The 18,350-nt window shown below is 56.3% G+C and overlaps 1 protein-coding gene across 1 annotated transcript in view; it reads right to left on the reverse strand.

Annotated features, from left to right (window-relative positions):
* The window catches only part of TSNARE1 (t-SNARE domain containing 1), an 81,110-nt gene that overhangs the window by 34,577 nt on the left and 28,183 nt on the right, over window positions 1-18,350 (reverse strand). Inside the window, exons 2-6 of the mRNA XM_027078009.1 lie at window positions 16,513-16,638; window positions 10,243-10,392; window positions 8,640-9,137; window positions 4,958-5,035; window positions 4,157-4,226 (exon numbers count right to left, since the gene is read on the reverse strand). Coding sequence (XP_026933810.1) covers window positions 4,157-4,226; window positions 4,958-5,035; window positions 8,640-9,137; window positions 10,243-10,392; window positions 16,513-16,600 — 884 coding nt within the window. The 5' untranslated portion in view covers window positions 16,601-16,638. The remainder of the gene's footprint in view (window positions 1-4,156; window positions 4,227-4,957; window positions 5,036-8,639; window positions 9,138-10,242; window positions 10,393-16,512; window positions 16,639-18,350) is intronic.

Consider the following 18,350-nt stretch of genomic DNA (forward strand, 5'->3'; position numbering starts at 1 on the left):
GCGCAGATGCCCCCCTTTGCCCCCTGTGGGACCCCCACGTGGCAGCAGCGGGCATCGGCACCAGGCCACCCTGGGCTGAACATGGGAAGCTCCGGACAGGCCACCCACGGAGCCGGGTGCCGTCTGCCGAGGTGGACGCCCCGGGAGGCACGGGCAGGCCCCAGGCCCCGACGCTGGCCCCTGGGTCACACGGAGCTGCGGCATGCGGAAAGGGGGATGGGGGTGGCATAGGAAGGAGACTCTGCACCAACCTAAGGGGGCGTGGGCTGAGGACGTGGTGCAGGGACCCTTTCCTCCCAGGTTGCCCGGAGGCCACAGGAAACAGCAGGGACACACGCCGCGTTTCCCCTCGGGATTTGGTCACGTGGTCGCTGGCGCCACAGAGCCCTCCCTCCTTGTCACACCCAGATAAGGAAATATTATGAATCCCAAATGCCAATAAATTTGACAGCTAAGATGAAAAAGAAAAATTCCTTGAAAGACAAGAATTATCAAAGCTGACTCAGGAAGAAACAGAAAACCTAAACAGCTCTACACCTACTGAAGGAATTAAATTTGTTCTCGAAAACATTCCTACAGATACAGACGACTTCACCATCAAATATTTAAAGAAGTAATATCAATACTATAGAGTCCTCCAGAAAACAGACAAGAAGGGACACTTACATTTTACGCGGCCAGCATTACCCTGATACCAAAACCTAAACAAAGAATCTAAAAGCAAAGAGCAGCAAAAGTCACATAACAGAGCAGCAAAAATCCTGCACAAAATATTAGAAACTTGAATCCAACCACATACAAAAAGGATAACATCGTCCAAGGAACGCAAGGTTGGTCTGACATCCAAAATCAATTAATGTAATCCTCATACTAACAGAACAAATTTAAAAGGGAGAAAATCATCTCAATAAACTATGCAGAAAAAGCATCCGACAAAATTCAACAAGAATTCATGACAAAAGCTCTAAGAAAACTAGAAAAGAGAAGGGAAGGTGATCAACTTGCTGAAGAGAGACTGTAAAGACAAAGCAGCCTCCTGTCACTGCCAGGACAGGCGGGCGGCTCCCCCGAACGGGCACCGGCACAGGCGTACACTTCCAGGACTGCCTACCTCCACATGGAACTTTATAGGTTTATGACATTCTAGCTATAAAAGGACACGGTTACAACATTGTAACGGGACGAAAGAGGTAAGCAGCACAGAGATTTAAAACAAAGAAGTGGGAGAGCCTCTGTCACAGACGACAGGTTCATTTATGTAGAAAAATCCTAGGGAATATGGAATCTAACGAGGGCACAGGGCACAGGCGATAAACAGAATCAGCTGTATTTCCATGTAGCGGAACCAAAAATGGGAAATGAAATTTAAGCAACAATACTTCTTACAACAGTATAAAAATATAGGGACTTCCCTGGTGGTGCAGTGGTTAAGAATTCACCTGTTGATGCAGGAGACACGGGTTCGATCCCTGGTCCAGGAAGATCCCACATGCCACAGAGCAACTAAGCCCATTAGCTACAACTACTGAGCCTGTGCTCTGGAGCCCGCGAGACATAACTACTGAAGCCCACGCACCTAGAGCCCGGGCTCCACAACAAAAGAAGCCACTGCAGGGAGAAGCCTGCACACCACAATGAAGAGTAGCCCCCGCTCGGAGCAACTAGAGAAAGCCTGCGCGCAGCAACGAAGACCCAACACGGCCAAAAATAAATTAATTAATTAATTAATTTTAAAATATATACATATGAAATCATTACCATAAATTTAACAAAATACACGCAAGACCAGTGCACTAAAACCTACAAGGAACTGCTGGAAAAAAAACACCTGTAAATGAGACGAAAGCCGACCACGTTCATGGCCAGGAAGACTCAGGTTCCCTACGAGGCCAGTTCTCTTTAAATGGGTCTGCAGAGTCACTGTGACCCCGTATAAAATTAGAGCAAGCTTCAAAAATCAGAAAAGGACAAGCTGACTCTGAAATTTATGTTGAAATACAACCAATCGGAAGTAGCCAAGACCATTTCAGAAAAGATGAGCAGAGCTGGAGGACGTCCAGCAGGGAGGTGAGGCCGCAGGGCAGACTTCCTGCCCGGGGCTCCTGGAAGGACCGTCCATCCATTCAGCTACTCTTGCCGGGGGGGCCCAGCAGTGCCCTGGGCTGACACCGATGAGCCTCACCTTCACTCCCCGGCCACCTCGGCCAGTCTGGGAGCCCGTGCTGGGGGGCGGGACAGAGCCACTCACGGTGGCTCACAGAAATGACAAAGCCCACGCCTGTCTCACGCAAGATGAGAAAAACAGGTTCAACCTTGTGAGGTTCTCGTGAAGCTATATTTATTCAATTTGAAAGACTGTTCTTTCTCCTGAGATCAGGTCCTGCCTACTTCAGGAGTACTGAAATATCTTTATTTTTTAATATGATGGCAATAGTGGATGGTAGCGTACTTTTTTTTTTTAATGTCCTTACTTGGCAAAATACAAAAGCTGGCGACTGTCAATGTGGAGAAAATATAGACTTGACAACTCCATGCTGTCTCAAGTCATTTAAAAATGCTAATGGCGGGCTTCCCTGGCGGCGCAGTGGTTGAGAGTTCGCCTGCCAATGCAGGGGACACGGGTTCGTGCCCCAGTCCAGGAAGATCCCACGTGCCGCGGAGCGGCTGGGCCCGTGAGCCATGGCCACTGAGCCTGCGCGTCCGGAGCCTGTGCTCCGCAACGGGAGAGGCCACGGCAGTGAGAGGCCCGTGTACCGCAAAGAAAAAAAGAAAAATGCTAACGGTCCGGGAGGTGCACAAATTCCCCCCATATATGTGGCCATGGAAGGCTCTGGAAGGCCAGGACACACAGGCTAGGGAGCCTGGTCAGCCCCACCTGGAGGAGGGGCAGAGGGCTGGGGTTCCTGAGGGGCGGAGGGGGGCAGGAAGGCACTCAGCGAGCTGTGGACCTGGAAGCTGAGGCTGCAGGGGCGGGTGGGGAGCAGCTGGGGCCCGGGGAAGGGCCCACTCCCCTCTCCAGACCCACATCGGTGATGGCATCCTCCAGCCCCCAGACCAGGCAGCCCAGGAAACGCGCTCAAGGGTCAGGGCTCTGAGAAGGCCACCTGTCTGACCCTGGGGACCGCACTCCGGGAGCCCAACCCAGAAACAGGCAGCAGCACAGACACAGACTGCACGTTCCTGACGCTGAAGACGGACCAGCCCGAGAGCGGTCCCGCATCTCAGCTGAACAACCACACAGAGCCGACAGCGCCATCTGTGCCTCTGAAAGGCACGTCTTCAGTGTGCGACGGGGGCACGCACAGCCCCAGCCCTAAGTGTGACGAGTAGGATCCAGGACATCAGTGACTGACACGCGACTCCACAAAACGCCTGTGGGCCTGAGAAGAGGCTGGCAGGAGGCTACCTGAGTGCCCACGAGCACACACTGCTTTCACCATCAGGAAACAATACATGCTACTTTCAAAAAGAAACGTAAAGAATAACTTAAAGCAGAATTGCACACAAAATCTGCCGAGGGCCCTGTGTCGCCTGCCTCTGCACCCCGAGACTTGGCAGGGGTGGTCCCAGACTGCTTGGGTGGACGGAGAGAAGGAAGGACGGGTGGGTGGACGGACGGACGAGTGGGTGGCTGGGTTCTGGCCTGTCCACTGAGAGAGGTGCAGCTTGACCCACACATCCAGCCCCTCCCGGGGCCTCAGAGTCTTCCTCCATGAAGGGGAACAGCCTTACCTGCCCCCTTCCTTCCCAGGGTACTTGCGGGATGCAAGGAGCCGAGGGCAGGGCTGAGCCCCGCCAGCAGGAAGCCCTACCCTGCTGCCACAACAGCTAATTCCAAAGCAACAAGAATCATCAGGGCAGAGAACGCTAAACCCACCGGTGACTGGCCCAGACCTCGGAGGTGCAGCCGGAGCTCTGGTGTGTGGCAGACACGTGTGGGGACAGTCAGTGAAGCAAAAAGTGTGCAAGAGACGCATGTCCCGCCACCTGAGTGCACACCTGTACACAGGTGTGTCTACATGGGTGTCACACATCTGTGTTGGGGGTGGCCCCACGTGAGCCCAGCCAGCTGTCGGGCTGGTGTGTGGATGGGCCGGCATGCGAGTGGGTGCAGGGCACATCCGTGTACATCCACACGCACCACACGCACACTCACAGGCTGTCCCGCAGCTCCTGCGTGCCACTTGGCGTCCCCAGGGACCGGAGGCTCTGCTCCAAGAAGGCCACTGCCGAGAGAAAGGGGCAGGAGTCAGGGGCAGCGGGGCTCCACCACGCAGTCCCCACCCTCCAGGATGCGCCCCCAGCCTGCCTCTGTGCAGGGACGTGGGTGCCGAGACCCCACAGCAGGGCCCCAGGGCAGCCCTCTCCCCAGCTGTCCAGAGACAGACGCCCAGGCCCGAGTGGGGCTCAGGGGCCCTGGGGAGCTGCCCCAGTGGGCCTCGCCCTGGCTCTGGGGAGGGAGGGGCTTCTCTCCCCGCCGGTCAGCGCTCTCTGACCTGGGAGAGCTCCGAGTTCAGGGCAAACGCGAGCTCCCACCCACGAGGGTACAGGGAGCCCAGGCCACCCCGTGCCCATGCCCCCGTGTCCTGAGGGAGTGGAGGACAAGCCCTGTCCTCGTGGGCTGTGGCTCTCGCCCCGACCCCTAGCCTCGGTGACCTGTGAGGGGGCGGCCCTGCCAGTCTGAGGGAGGCTCTGACACGCTCCTCCCCAGGGGGCCCACCCAGGTCCCAGGTGTGCGACGGGGGAGGGAGGAACGGGCCCAAGAGGGCACCTGCCGAGGACACAGCCCAGCCTGAGCCCAAAGCACTGGGCTCATGCCCTGCTCCCACCCCGCTGTCCTACGTCAGCAGGGCCCGGGCCACAGGGCACCCTAGTGCGGGAGGCCACCACCCCGAACCTCCCGCAGTGCACTCCGCGGCCCGGATCAGGGCAGGGTGAGGCCAGGGCACTGACTCACCATTGGAGTTGATTCGGAAGACGCTGGCCGACGTCTCCTGGAACAGCTCCTGGAGGTCACTCAGGTCCATCTCGGTGGCTGTGAGGAGACAGGAGGGGGAGGTCACATCTTCACTGCGCAGCCTGAAGGTGGGTCCCTGGGTGGATCCCAGGGCCACCATGCTTGGGCAGAGCCACCCCCTCCCAGCTGTGTCCCCTCGGGGTCCAGCAGAGCCTCAGAGACAGAACAGGAGCCGCAATGCTCAGTGGGGGGCGAAGAGAAGGGCAAAGGGGGCAGCTCCTCGGGCCAAGCCCCCACTGCTGGGCACAGCCCAGGGCAACAGCAGCCTCAGAAACTGCGGAAGCCAGAAAACCCCGCAATGACATCTTTAAGCACTGAAAAGAAAGGAAAAAAAAATCAGTCAACCAGAACTCTGTACCCAGTGGAGATATATTTCAAAACTAGAGGCAAAATAAAGACTGATTCTCAGACAGAAAAAAGCTGAGAGAAGCTCTTTCAGCCAGAGATGCAGAACAGGAAATGTTGAAAGCAGCTCAGGAGGGCAAAGGACGCTTGGATCGGCCGGAGGAGCGGAAGACCGCAGTGGGCGAGCGTGCGGGCAAGCGAAGACATCCTGTCTCGCTCTTGACCTAGTTCAGAGTCAGATCATCGGAGCCAAACGAGCACCAACGGCGTTAGACATGACGTATGTGCGGGGTGCAGGGGCGCAGACGGGAGTCCTGTAAGGAGCTCACACACCAGGAGGAGGCGAGGCTGTTCCTCGAGGGAAGGCCACGGATGCTAAAGACGCTGGTTACACACTCCAAGCAAAGCCGCTCAAAACCAGAACACCCCTAAGCCAACAGCGGAGGGAACACAGAGCACTGCACCCCACTCGGCCACGCCAGAGAAAGAAGGAGGTAACACAGAGCACTGCACCCCACTCGGTCACGCCAGAGAAAGAAGGCACAGCGGAGGTAACACAGAGCACTGCACCACGCTCGGTCACGCCAAAGGAAGAAGGCAGAGAGAAAAAGGACGAGGGGTCACAGGGAAACAAAGGAAGCAACTATCAACGTGGCAGATTTACCCCAAACACACACGTTTTGACACGAGAGAGAACCCACCTAAAGCAGGGTCATGCATCACAGCCCACTCATGACCAGTAAAGACCACGCTGGAGTGTGGACTCAGAACATCTCTGTCGTCACCGGAAGCTCAGGGTGAACTGCTGCCACCACTCAATCCACAGCAGAGATGTCAGATGGGACAAAAGCAAACTCGACGGCACGCTGAACATGAGAAACCCAGCTCACGTGTAAAATCAGATACGGCTTATAAAGTAAAGGATTGGAAAGTGCATCCATGTAACAGTAATCATGAGACAGCTGGAGGGGCCACGACTGACATCAGACAGAGTAGCACTCAGGACGATGGGTCCAACCAGAGACATTAGAAAAGGATAAAAGTCCCAAGTCAATGATCTAACAGAAACAAATCAACCCCAAAGTAGAAAGGAAATAATAAAGGTCAGCAGAAATCAGTTAAATCGAAGTGGGTAAATAGAGAAAATTGATGAAGTAAAAATCTGGCTCTTTGAAACTATCAACAAAATTGATAGACTTGCAGCCAGACTAGTTGAGAACAAAACAGAAAAGAAACAAATTAGCAACATCAGGAAGGAAGGAGGAGCTCTCACTACAGGTCCTACAGGCATTCAGATGACACGAGGAACAACTCGTGCCAGCAACTCTGACAACTTGGACAAAACAGGCAAGTCCCTTGAAAGACACAAAACAATGAAGCTCGCTCGAGAAGGACCGCAGCAAGGGTGGCACAGACTGTTAGAGAGACTGTGGGTGACAATCCTCCCACAGAGAAAGAAAGGCCGTCTCAGATGGTGGCCACATACTTAAGGGAAGAATAATACCAATTCTACAGAAAGCCTTTCGGAAAACAGGAGGAAGTGATTCCCCACTCATTTCAATACTGGCCTCATAGTTTCCGTAATCAGACAGTGTGGGCTGTATAAGCAGAGACACAGATTGAAAGAAACATGAAAACAGAGGTGCCCGGGTCATTCCATGTTCAACCAACAGTGCGATAACTGGATATCTACAGAACCTCGACCCCAAATCCACCACACTCAAAAATGAACTCAACGTGGACCACAGGTTCAATACAGGTGTCTGGCAGGTCCCTTGCCTTGTCTCCAGAATCAAGGTTGAGCAGATGCACGCGACAGGCCAGCAGCCCAGGAAGAGATGGACGTGGGTGTGAGCAGACGCTGCACCAAAGAAGAAGGATGAACGGACAGACAGCACAGGACAAGACCGGGCTGCATCGCAGCGAGGCCCCTCTCCCGCCAGCTCTGTGTGGCTGAAGCCAGCATGACTGCCAGCAGGGACGCCAAGCAGAGGGCTTCTCACAGCTGCCCTGGGGCCTGAAAACGTACAACCGCTGTGGACGATGGCTCGGCAGTTTCTTACAAAGTTAAACTTACACTCACGCTGGACTCGCAATTCGACTCTCAGGTGTTTATCCAAACCCGCCAAGAAAGCGAGGACGTGTTTCCACACAGATGTTCACACGCCCTTTTACTGTGCCAAGAGCCGGCAACGAGGAGCCCGCCCACCACGTGGACAGGACACAAACCGTAGAGCGGCCCCTCCCGAGCAACAGAAGGACAAGCTATGACACACCCCACACCCACGGCCAGTCCTCGAACATACTAGGACAGGGGAGGAAGCCGGAGCCGAAGGAGAGCAGCCCGCAGACCTCACACAGGCTGGGAGGGAGAGCAGAGCTGGGCCGGCATCTGGAGGGGAGCAGGGGCCACCCACTGCAGCCCCGGCTCTAGGCCAGCCCAGCCCCAGGGCAGCACGGAGATGTGACACTCGTGCAGCGAGGACCCAGCGCAGGTACTGGGCGCCCTCACCCTCCTCCAGCTCCACAGCTGCTGCCACGATGGCCTCACACAGCAGTTCTGCGGCCCGCGTGCCGCCCAGACGGCACCTATTATTACCGCCCCAGCACTCTCTGGGCTGCCAGACAGCAGGCCTACGCTGACCTCGCCCTCCCTGACCCGCTGTGCCCGACTGCAGCCTCTGTGGAGAAGTCAGGCCCCGCAGAGCGATGCTCCCCTGGAAAGCCCGGGAAGGGCTCTGCCTGGGAGGCCCGAGGTAACCGGGGTAACAGGGCCCCAGGTCCCCACCTGCCCATCCTGAAGCTGCAGGGCCAGCCCAGCCCGAGCCAAGGCCTCGTCTGGACACTGAACCAGAAACAGAGCGAGGAAAGCAAGCGCGTGTGGGACGGAGCAGGGTAAGCGCTGCCCTGGAGACCCTGTGTTTCAGCTTCACGTGTGACACTGCCAGGAGAAGAGGTCTTCCTCATTGTAGGTCACAGCCCAAAGGCTGGAACTAGGTGCCCTTGAGAAGACAGCTGCATCTTGTCTGTGCCTGGCTCTGCTCTGCGACGGGTGAGGGAGGGGACGAGCACCACCGAGGAGGAAGCCAAGCCCCTGAATGCCTGGGGTTTAGACGCTGTCACGTGCACGACGGCCGGCTGGGCGAGCACGTGAGTGAAGGAGCAGAGGATGAAGGACAGGAAGGATCCAGAGATCATGGAGGGAGGACCGACGGGAGGGACAGCGGCCTTCAGTGGCCACGAGCTTCCTGCCGGCTGAGCTGGGCGATGAACTCACCTCTGGGCAGCTCGGGGCTGAGGCCCTCAGAGGGCAGAGCCTGGCAGGAGAAGGTCTTGGCCACGACCTGCTCCACAGGCGTGAGGGCCAGGGCCTGGGGCTTGGCAGGGCCGGGGCCAGGGGCCACTCCACGCAGGTCGCCCAGCTTGCGCCGCACGACGGCACGCAGGTCCCGCCACTTGTGCTTGAGGTCCACGATGTCGCGGCGGCAGTAGCCCAGCGCGTTCACGGCCTGCAGGATGCGGCTCCACATGCGGTACCTCCGGGTGGGCTCGGCCCTCAGCAGCCCGGTGCCAAACAGCAGCTGGTGGTGCTTGCTGACCTTGGCCACCAGCACCTCCGTCTCCTGCGGACAGAAGTTGGGCTTCCTCTTCTTGGCCCGGGAGGCCCTGGGCCCCGCCACCCGGCCATGGGCCCTTGCAGCCAAGTCCTTCCTCGGGCCGGCAGGCGGCGAGGTGCGCTCCGGTGTCCCGCTGCCGTCCGTGGCGACCCCTGGCCCTGGAAAGGCACCAAAAGGCGGGTGTTTAAGGCCCCAGCCAGTGGAGTGGCAGATACGGTGGAGGCTCCCGGGGAGCCTCTTCAGATCCAGAACATTGCTGCCAGCTCCCACCCACCGGCCCCCTCCCTGCTGGGTTGCCCAGAGGCCTGGGTCCAAGGCCTGGGTCCAAGTCCTGCAGCTGCCTGGCTGGGCGCCATGCGGCAAGGACCTCACTTCCGGGCCATGGTGCCCATCTACCTCCAAAAAGGGCCACCCGGCCCTACCTGCCTCCAGAAGCTGATGTCAGGGGCAAAGGAGTGAGAAGGTTGGGACAGCTGTCTCCTGTCCGCAGGGAGAAGGCCCTCTGGGGCCAGGGCCAGCCTGGGGACAGCACTCACCACTGACACGCCAGACACCCTGGCCAAGAAGCCACCCCTTGGGGCGCCACTGACCCCTGCCTTCCTGCCCAGCTGCATGAGTCCTGCCCTCGGCTTCCCCTCCCACGCAGCGCCCTCCTAAAGCACACACCGAGGACCTGACACTCGCCTGCCAGCCCCCTCTGCAAGGAGGATGCAGGCTCTGGGGCCAAGAGACCAAGGGGTCACGGGAGCCGGTCCAGCCCCTCACTCTGTCCTGTAGGGTCAGCCTCGTCCCTGAAGCCCACAGGGCCCTGACAGCCTGGCAACATCCCTCCTGCCACTGGTCCAGCCCCACCACGCCACCAGCTGGCCCTGGGAAGGGACATGCTGGTGGGGGTGAGGGTGGAGATGGGCCAGGCCCCCGCTTTTAGTGTTTGTCTGTTTTTAATATTTATTTATTTATTTGGTTGCACCAGGTCCTAGTTGCAGCATGTGGGCTTCTTAGTTGCAGCTTGCCAGCTCCTCAGTTGCAGCATGCGAACCCTTAGTTGCCGCATGTATGTGGGATCTAGTTCCCTGACCAGGGATCGAACCCAGGTCCCCTGCATTGTGAGCAAGGAGTCTTATCCACTGTGCCACCAGGGAAGCACCCACAGCCTGAGCCCCTGGAAGTCCATGCCCTGCCCACTGACCCTGCCTCCTCAGTGCTCGTCATCTCTGGGTGGCCTTCCCTGGCCACCCAGACCCAGCATCCCAGCGGAAGTACCTCGCTTCCTGGCCCTTGGGCCTCTGGGTGTACCGGCCGGCCCCAGATCACCTTCCCCGTCCTTGCCCACACAGGGGTCCTGCAGGCTGCTCTCTGGCGACGGGCAGGGGAAATGACGGATTCCGTACTCAGTCCAACATTTAGCGCACTCTACAGACAGCAAGGGACGGTCTCGGTTATGCCCCGCCTGCCTGCAGAGTGGCTCAGGGTGCCGCTGGTAGAACGAGGCTCTCACGCAGCACAGCAGGTGTGCCAGGCCCTCCAAGCATCCATGTTGACAGCTCCACTCACTCAGACCCACCTCCTCCAGGAAGCCCTCCCTGACTGCCACACCCTCCAGAACGCCCCGTTTGCTGAAAGAGAGCAATCAGTTCGGAACTTCAAATTTTCCAAATCTTTCTCCACACCCAGGTTCTTCTGAAAGGTAATTCCAAACCAGTACGAAACTCCTTAGAGCAGAGCCTCAGATGTGGCCCACAGACCAGGCCAGGCCTTTGACAGGTGTTATCTGTGTGCAACAAACAACGCGGCAAAAACGGAGAATAAGGCCTTGGGAACGTCTGTGGCAATTTGAAATCGCCGCCAACACCAGCACAGGACCATACTGCTGTATTTCATGAAAGCACTGTTCCTGGTGTACTGGAAGTGAAAATAAAAACGAGTTCCCCTGACACTCGGCTGCCGAGCTGAGGAGCAACTGTGGGGTTTCCTCTTCGATAATTTTCATTCATTCAGAAACACTTCCTGGACAGGTCTGCCAAAATTCCTGAGCCCTAAGATGCACATCGTGAAGACACTCAGACACCTCTCTGAGCAAGCTGCCTTCTGTCCGCGGCACCTTGGGGCCCACGGAGGCGGTGGTGCCGGGCAGAGGCTACACACCAGAGCCCATGAGGCTGCGTGGGCCCTGCTCCGCCTGGCTCTACGAGGAGGGCACTTTCCAGAAGCCTGCTCCAGGGTAGACATCTGAGCACGTCGACAGTCTGGCAAAGTCCTGGGGACTGGCAGTCCCGGCCCATCTCAGCGCTGAGCTCCTACAGCGGCAGCTCCTTCGCAGAAAAGGCCTCCACGTTGGGTGTATCTGCGGGTCTGAGGGTCCAGGACAGGGCCCATCTCGCACGAGGTCAGGGCCTAACCTCCCCTCTTCCCCAGGGGCTTCCTGGGGAGCCTCCAGGCAGGGCCTCCTCCTCAGGCACCCACCCAGCCTCCCCTGCAGGCAGACACTCCCCAGGCCCGGGAACTCCGGCCCCAGTGACGGCTGCCCAGACAGCACTGTGTAGGGTGGAGATGCAGCCACCCAGGTCCCGGGTGATGGGGTCACCCTTCTGCTTCGTGGGGAGCAGGGAGACCGCAGGCCCGGCTGGCAGGCCAGGTGCCACTCGATGCCCAAGCCTCGCTGGCATCCGGTCACCAGGAGTCCAGACCCTGCCCACCTCCCCCTGGTTGCTCCACAAGGTTCCCAGACACCCATGGAGGGGCCAGTCTGATCTGCCCTCCGGAATCACGTGAACTTTGAACTTTGGGGGGGGGGGGGAAACTGGGACAATTTACATGTAAATGCAGACAATTAAAAAGAAAACAATAAAGATCATTTGCAACCACACATCCCTAGGTAAACACTGTCCACACTCAGGCTGAGGTCTCACGCAACTAGAAGACTGTGGACGGGGCTTTGCCTGTTTCATTCCCCATGTCCGTCCGTCATCCCACCGGGCCGTGGATGGGTCGTCGGCACTCTCCAACAACTGATCCCCACGGTGGCCGGCTCTCTTCACTGTCTCCCCAGCTGCGGGGTGATGGCATTTCTGAACTCTGTCTCCTACCCCCATGTGGCAAACACCTCTGCCTGTATCTCTGATTATTCCCTAACAGAGAAGAGGCATGGCTGGGCCGAGAGGGAAGGCAGCGGGGTCTGGAGGCAGGGAGCCGTGTGCCCTTCCCTCCGGGGGAGCCCGCCCCCCCACAGCCTGGCCACGGGAGAATGGCCAAGTTCACTTGCAGCTCTCCAGGTACCGGTGAGGCCGAGTGCCTTCTCCCGTGCTGTGAGCCATCCCGATCTCGTCACAGATCTGGCCCACCCGCATGAAGGTTTGGCGGCGGGGGCAGTTCCTTCTATTTATGTGAACTCTTTATGTGTTAGTCACGTCCCACTTGGCCTTTTGCTGCATTTGCGATTTTACGCATTTGCGATTTTACGCATTTGCGATTTTACGCATTTGCGATTTTACGCATTTGCGATTTTACGATCAGGGCCCACTCTGAGCTCTTCATAGTTAACTTCGGGGTCCCCGAGTAAGCCGTAGCACACGGCGCTTGGCACACAGCAGGTACTGGGGACGGCAGCTGCTCCCACACCTGGGGTCTCCGCAGGGCCCCACCATTCTGGCTGGGAAGCCCAGCCCTGCCTCCCTGGGAGCCTTCCTGGTCACCCCCAGAATCACACCAGCATCCCAGAAGCAGCCGTGGTCTCAACAGCTGTCAACAAATCAGGAAGATGCAGACCCTTCTCTGACAGAAACGCAATTAACTTAGACATCATTTTTAAAAGACAATTAGAAAGAAATACGTATGTTTGGAAATGACGAACTATAATTCTAAATAAATCCTGGGTCAAAGAAGAAATCATAATGGACATAAAATATTTACAACTAAACACTAACAAAAAAAATACTATATATTTTTAAATGTGTGAGATTCGACTAAAACAGTGATTATTTGGACAGTTATAATCTTAAATACTTTTATTAGAAAAGAATAAAAACTAAATTTGAATGAGGTAAACATCCAGCTTAGGAGTCAGAAAAATAAAACAGCGTCAACTCAAAGAAAGGAGAAGGAAAATAGCAAAAACATGGGCAGAAATCCATCAAATTTTAAAACTAGCATATGATAGAGATCAAGAAAGTCAAGTCAGCTCTTTGGAGAGGCTCATAACACTGCCAAGGGTCTGGCAATATTGTTTACGAAAGAAGAAAACGGGAAGGTACAAATAAACAACATTAGGAATAAAAAAGAGAATGTGATCCAGGTACCACAGACGTTACCAAAACAACAGGAACAGAGCTTCACCGGGTTAACTTGCTCAGTCTCCACCACGACAGGAGGGAAGCCTAACCTGGTCCATTTTCAGGTGGTCGGGGCACAGCTGGAACGCAGCAGAGCAGGGAGTCGGAACCAGAGCAGCTACCCTCAGAGCTATGCCCTTGACCAAACAATAATGCTGCCCGGGTCCCACTGGACAGTGACACGCTACCACGCACGATGTCATTTCAATCAATTTGAACACTTAGACGAAGCAGACACATGTCCAGAAAAACACAACAAACTGACCCAAGAAGAAACAGAGAGCCTGGATAGCCTTCACAGATGGAGAGAGTAATGGGCAGTCCAAAGCAGTCCACAAAGAAAACTCCAGGCCCGCGTGGCAGTTTTACAGCAAAATCCCAGATGCCTGTGAGGAACACAGAGTCCTCTTCGTCCCAAAACTCACACAGAACATAAGCACCATTTCTACTCAACCCTGAACTAGAGCATCGGACCGGCTCCAGACGGCAGGAAAAATAAGTAAAAGATAAAAGCATTGAAATAGAAGAGGAAAATACTGTTGTTATTCATAAATGACACTGTCTATACAGAAAACCCAAGATTCCACAAATTATTACAATTAATAAAAAGACTTTAGCAAAATGGCAGGACAAAGTGGGCAAAAGTCAATTACACTCCACAGGGAGAACCTGGCTTCCTCAAGAAATAAAGTTCAGGAGGAAAAAAGAAAAACTAAGATAGAGGAGAATCTAGAGATTTGGAAAGACTTAAAAGGCGCATCATCGACTACAACGCGTGGATCTCGTAAGGACCCCGTGGAAACGCATGTCTCTGTGGTGCTCCGGAACCCAGCGGTGGGCAGGAAGCCACGGCTGCAACTGTACGACACTTGGTCATGGAAAAGAGACACACCCTGAAATACTCACACAGGAGATGTGCTGACGTCTCGGGCTTCCTTCTCAATGCCCTGGGCAGAGGGGTCATGAGGGCAGAGGTGAAGCTGGACCAGCCACGGGGGAGGCCCCTCACCCCGAAACCCAGTGGACGGGTGCTGGGTTCATGATATCACTGCGTCTACTGCTCTGTTTGAAGTATCTCACATTTAGAAAGTTAAAAAATAGGATGTAAAAATTAAATAAAACCTCTGGACTTTCCTTCTTAAAACAACAGTCGTGTGTGCGTGCACCAGCAACCATGACTTGGAACGTGTAATCTATACCATTTATAATGGTACCAATTATAAAAGCAGCAAAAAACATGTTGTCATTTTGTTAAGTTTAATGGAAGATACGTAAGATCTTTATGGAGAAAATTATAAACCTTTATTGAAAGAGGTTAAAGACCCAATAAACAGAAAGACCTACACGTTCATGGGCTGGAAGACTGGTGGTGACAGAGATTCCGATTCTCACACGTTAACACAGCGGAAGCAAAGCAATCGCAGTCCAAGTCTGACGCAGGGATTCTATAATCTATTCAGCAGCAAAAGGCCAAAATACCCAAGACACTTCTAAGGAAAAACAAGTAGAGCAACTTGCCCTAAAAAATATCAAAGTTACAACAACTGCATGAAAATTAGGGTAGAACTTTGCACAGGAATAGAAAACCTGACCAGGAGAACCTGTAAGGGAAACTGTACTCATCACAGAGCTGGCACTGCAGGTCTGTGGAAAGGGATGGAATTTTCAGTCAAGGGCCCAGGGACCATCTGTTATACGGAGAAAAGTGCTATTGCACTCCACCCTCCCCTCCCCACCTCTCACCATAAACAAAAATCAATTCCAGGTGATTGCAAGACTTAAATATGAAAAACAAATTATATAAGCTTTAGAGGAAGTAAAGGCAAAATCATTATCACCGTATCATAGAATTTATTAAACAGAAAACGCACACCATGACAGGGATGATTGATAAACTCAGCTACGTCGTGATTAAGAACCTGCTTTCCTCAGCAGCACCATAATGAAAAGCCAGCCCAGTGGACAAAGGTTTCACCTCCAGAAACCTTGTACATCGACAAGAACAAGACAAACTCAAAGGAAAAATACACGAAAGAGTTACCCAGAGAGCCCCAAATGCCCAGTGATCCCACGAAAACCTGATCAATCCCATGAGTTACCAGAGAAATGTGAATTACAACCAGAAGACACCATTCCACGCCCACAGACGGGCAAACAGTTAAGGCCGCCACCGCCCGGTGCTGAAGGGATGGGAAGCAGGGGCAGGTCAGCACAACCACCGGTCACCGAGCTGGCCACCCCCGGCCACCCCCTCGCTTGGGCCGTCCCGACAGCGCCAGCGTCCAAGGGTCCTCAGCACCACCATGCAACAGGGCCCAAAACAGGTGCCCTAACAGCCCCTCGCCCATGGACCAGGAACGCCTGCCATGGCCACGCACATGACCCAGCGCCACAGAGAAGGGAGATGGAAGGGCAGCCACGTGAACGGCAGTGACTCGGGCAGAACAGCACAACCAGCAAACTGCAGAATAATTCAACCGTACAGAGTCCCAAAACACGCAGACTCGCAAGGTCTGTGTGAGACTATGACATGTAGCAGCAAAACCACAAGCAAGAGCCAGGAAGCCGTAACCCACAGCCCAGGGGTGACGGGAAGGAACTGGGATCCAGGGGAGGCACCTGGGAGTCCACGTCGCCAAGCCTTAAACGTCACATTTAAAGTCCCCATGCACACTCACTCACACTCACTGAGTCGCACATCTGCCTGGCACCCCCAAGGACACGAAATCAGTTACGTAAGCCACAGTCCTGCCGAAAACCCCCTTGGCCCAGGGAAGGGAGCCAGCGAGTGAGCAGACTGTGCGGTCAGCCTGTGGGGTGAGGGCTCGGCACCCGGAAACCTAGAAGCGGATCCCGCCCGGTGTAGCTCAGGACAGTGTCCAGCACCCCGCGGGCCTCGCTTCCCGCACTGCGCACTGCACGCTGACACCTGCTCCACAGTCACCCACTCAGCCATCTGCCAAGCACCCGCAGGCCACCGCAGAATGACCGCAGACACCCAAGTCCACCCCACAGCAGAGCAGCCTCTCCTACTCTGCTCTCTCCTGGTGCCGACTCAGCCCAACGCCAACGGCGCCATCCCAGCCCAGGGCCAGGGTCACCCCTGGTCCCGGGTCACAGGCAGCGCCGGCCAGGACAGAACCCATCTACAGCCACCAACACAGCACAGTGGAGACCCGCCCACACTGCCCACTGCTGTCCTTACCTAGGGGCTGATAGCCTTGTGTGGAGGGCCCCCCAAAAGGGCCGTGGCTCCCCAGGCCGCCGCTGCCAGCGATGGATCCGTAGGACATCTTCTCACAGAAGGCAGGGCCGCCGCCTTCCTGCAGAGCTGGAAGAAACCAAACCCGGGCAGGGAGGGAGGAAAGAGGGTTTAGCGCTGGGATTCAGGATGCACTCTGGCCCCGCCCACCCTGCCTAGGAGTCTGACTCTGCTGCACCCTCACCTTGCAAGTCAACAAATAATGTGTAAATGTTGAAAAAAATCAAGCAGTAGCGACACGAGTGTGTTATTCAGAGGAAAGCATCAAAGATCTACTAGAAGAATCCAAAGCAGCTGACTCGGGACAGGAGGAGGGCGGCTAGGGGTGACTTTTCTCTGAATTAACCATGTGGCGCTCCTTTACTCCATAAACTTCATGGATGGATAACATAAAAATATTAAAGCTTAATTTGCAAAATTCCAGTAAGATCATCCTCCAGAAAGATCAGTGTGGAAACAAGAGCTGCGGCTGCAGGGGTGTCTGCCTTGAGCAGACAAGATCCAGGTGGGGGCCCAGCATCTCCTCAGATCTCTGGAAGGCCGTCCCATCATTGTCCTGTGCGGCCATGCAGACCCCAGGCAGGCACAGGGACCCAAGAGGACTCGGCCCAGTTCCACAGGTGCACCCGTGCACCTACTGTGCACCAGGCAATGTGTCCAACGTGGTCAAGGGGGCCTGGCCCTGGGGACCTGAGCATCGAGTGGGCGACAAGGGATCCAACAGCAGCTTTCAGAGACCCTGGGGGCACAGCAGAGCCACAGACCAGCGGGTCCCCAGGGCAGCAGCTCAAGCAGGATCTGAGCCGGGAGCAGAGAGCAGGTGGCCAAGCCGCAGAGCCACGGTTTGAAGGGAGGGGCAGGGCAGCCCTGGGAAGACAGGAGGGACAGCAAGTGTAAGGCGGTCCCACGGCCACCTGGGGGACTGGCGGAGGCTGCGGGGCGGCACTAGGGACCCTCCAACCCAAAGGCCCACCGTGCGCCCAGCCACAGACGGGCAACTGGAAGGGACTGCGGGGCCCAGCCAACAGCACCTGTTGCTTGAGAGGCAAAAACAATCCCAGGGACTGCCACAGATGTCCAGGCAGGTGAGGGGTCGTGGCAGTCCTGGTCTGAGAAGGGCAAGTCCCCAGCCTGCCATCTCATCTAACCTGCAGTCTCACACGGCCTCTGCCTTTGCTCAGGAACTGGGAGATGGAGGCCATCCCACCGCTGGGCCACAAAGACTCAGCCCAGCCCGAGGACACTGGTCTGGGAACACGAAACGCCACCGGGCAGGACTCTGGGCCTCAAGGCCCTGGGGACCCGGAGCCCAGCGGGCCCGTCCCCGGTGGCTCGCAGCCACCCACCCCCACCCCCAGGCTCCCCACGTGCCAGGCTGCACCCTCAGCTTCCTCCCCGCCGCTCCCGCCCATCCACCCGCAGCCAGTTCACGCCCCGACTTCTGCACCAAGGTGTCCCCCAGCAAGGGCAGGCAGCAGGCAGCAAGGACCCAAACAAAGAAGAGGGAGGGAGCCGCTGGCAACCCAGAGGGCGGGCGGAAGCTGCAGCAGGGCCAGGCCAGAGGGCCGGGCGGATGCTGCTGGGCTGTGGTGTCCCAGGGCAGCCCCAGGCTGCCTCCAAACTGCTGGGCAGAGGCCAAGGGAGCAATGCCCGCTCCCCGGGAGGCCTCCTACCAAGCGGCTTCCACCGCCCACCAGGGCTGCCAGCCTCCTCCAGCCTCGTGCCCCTGGCTCATGTTGGCGCCAGGCTGTGCCCTGGACGTCAGCCCCCTGCCCCGCAGC

This window comes from Aethalodelphis obliquidens, unplaced genomic scaffold (genome assembly GCF_003676395.1).
Source record: "Aethalodelphis obliquidens isolate GAN/ISIS:26980383/991018 unplaced genomic scaffold, ASM367639v1 scaffold41, whole genome shotgun sequence".
Classification (NCBI taxonomy): Eukaryota; Metazoa; Chordata; class Mammalia; order Artiodactyla; family Delphinidae; genus Aethalodelphis; species Aethalodelphis obliquidens.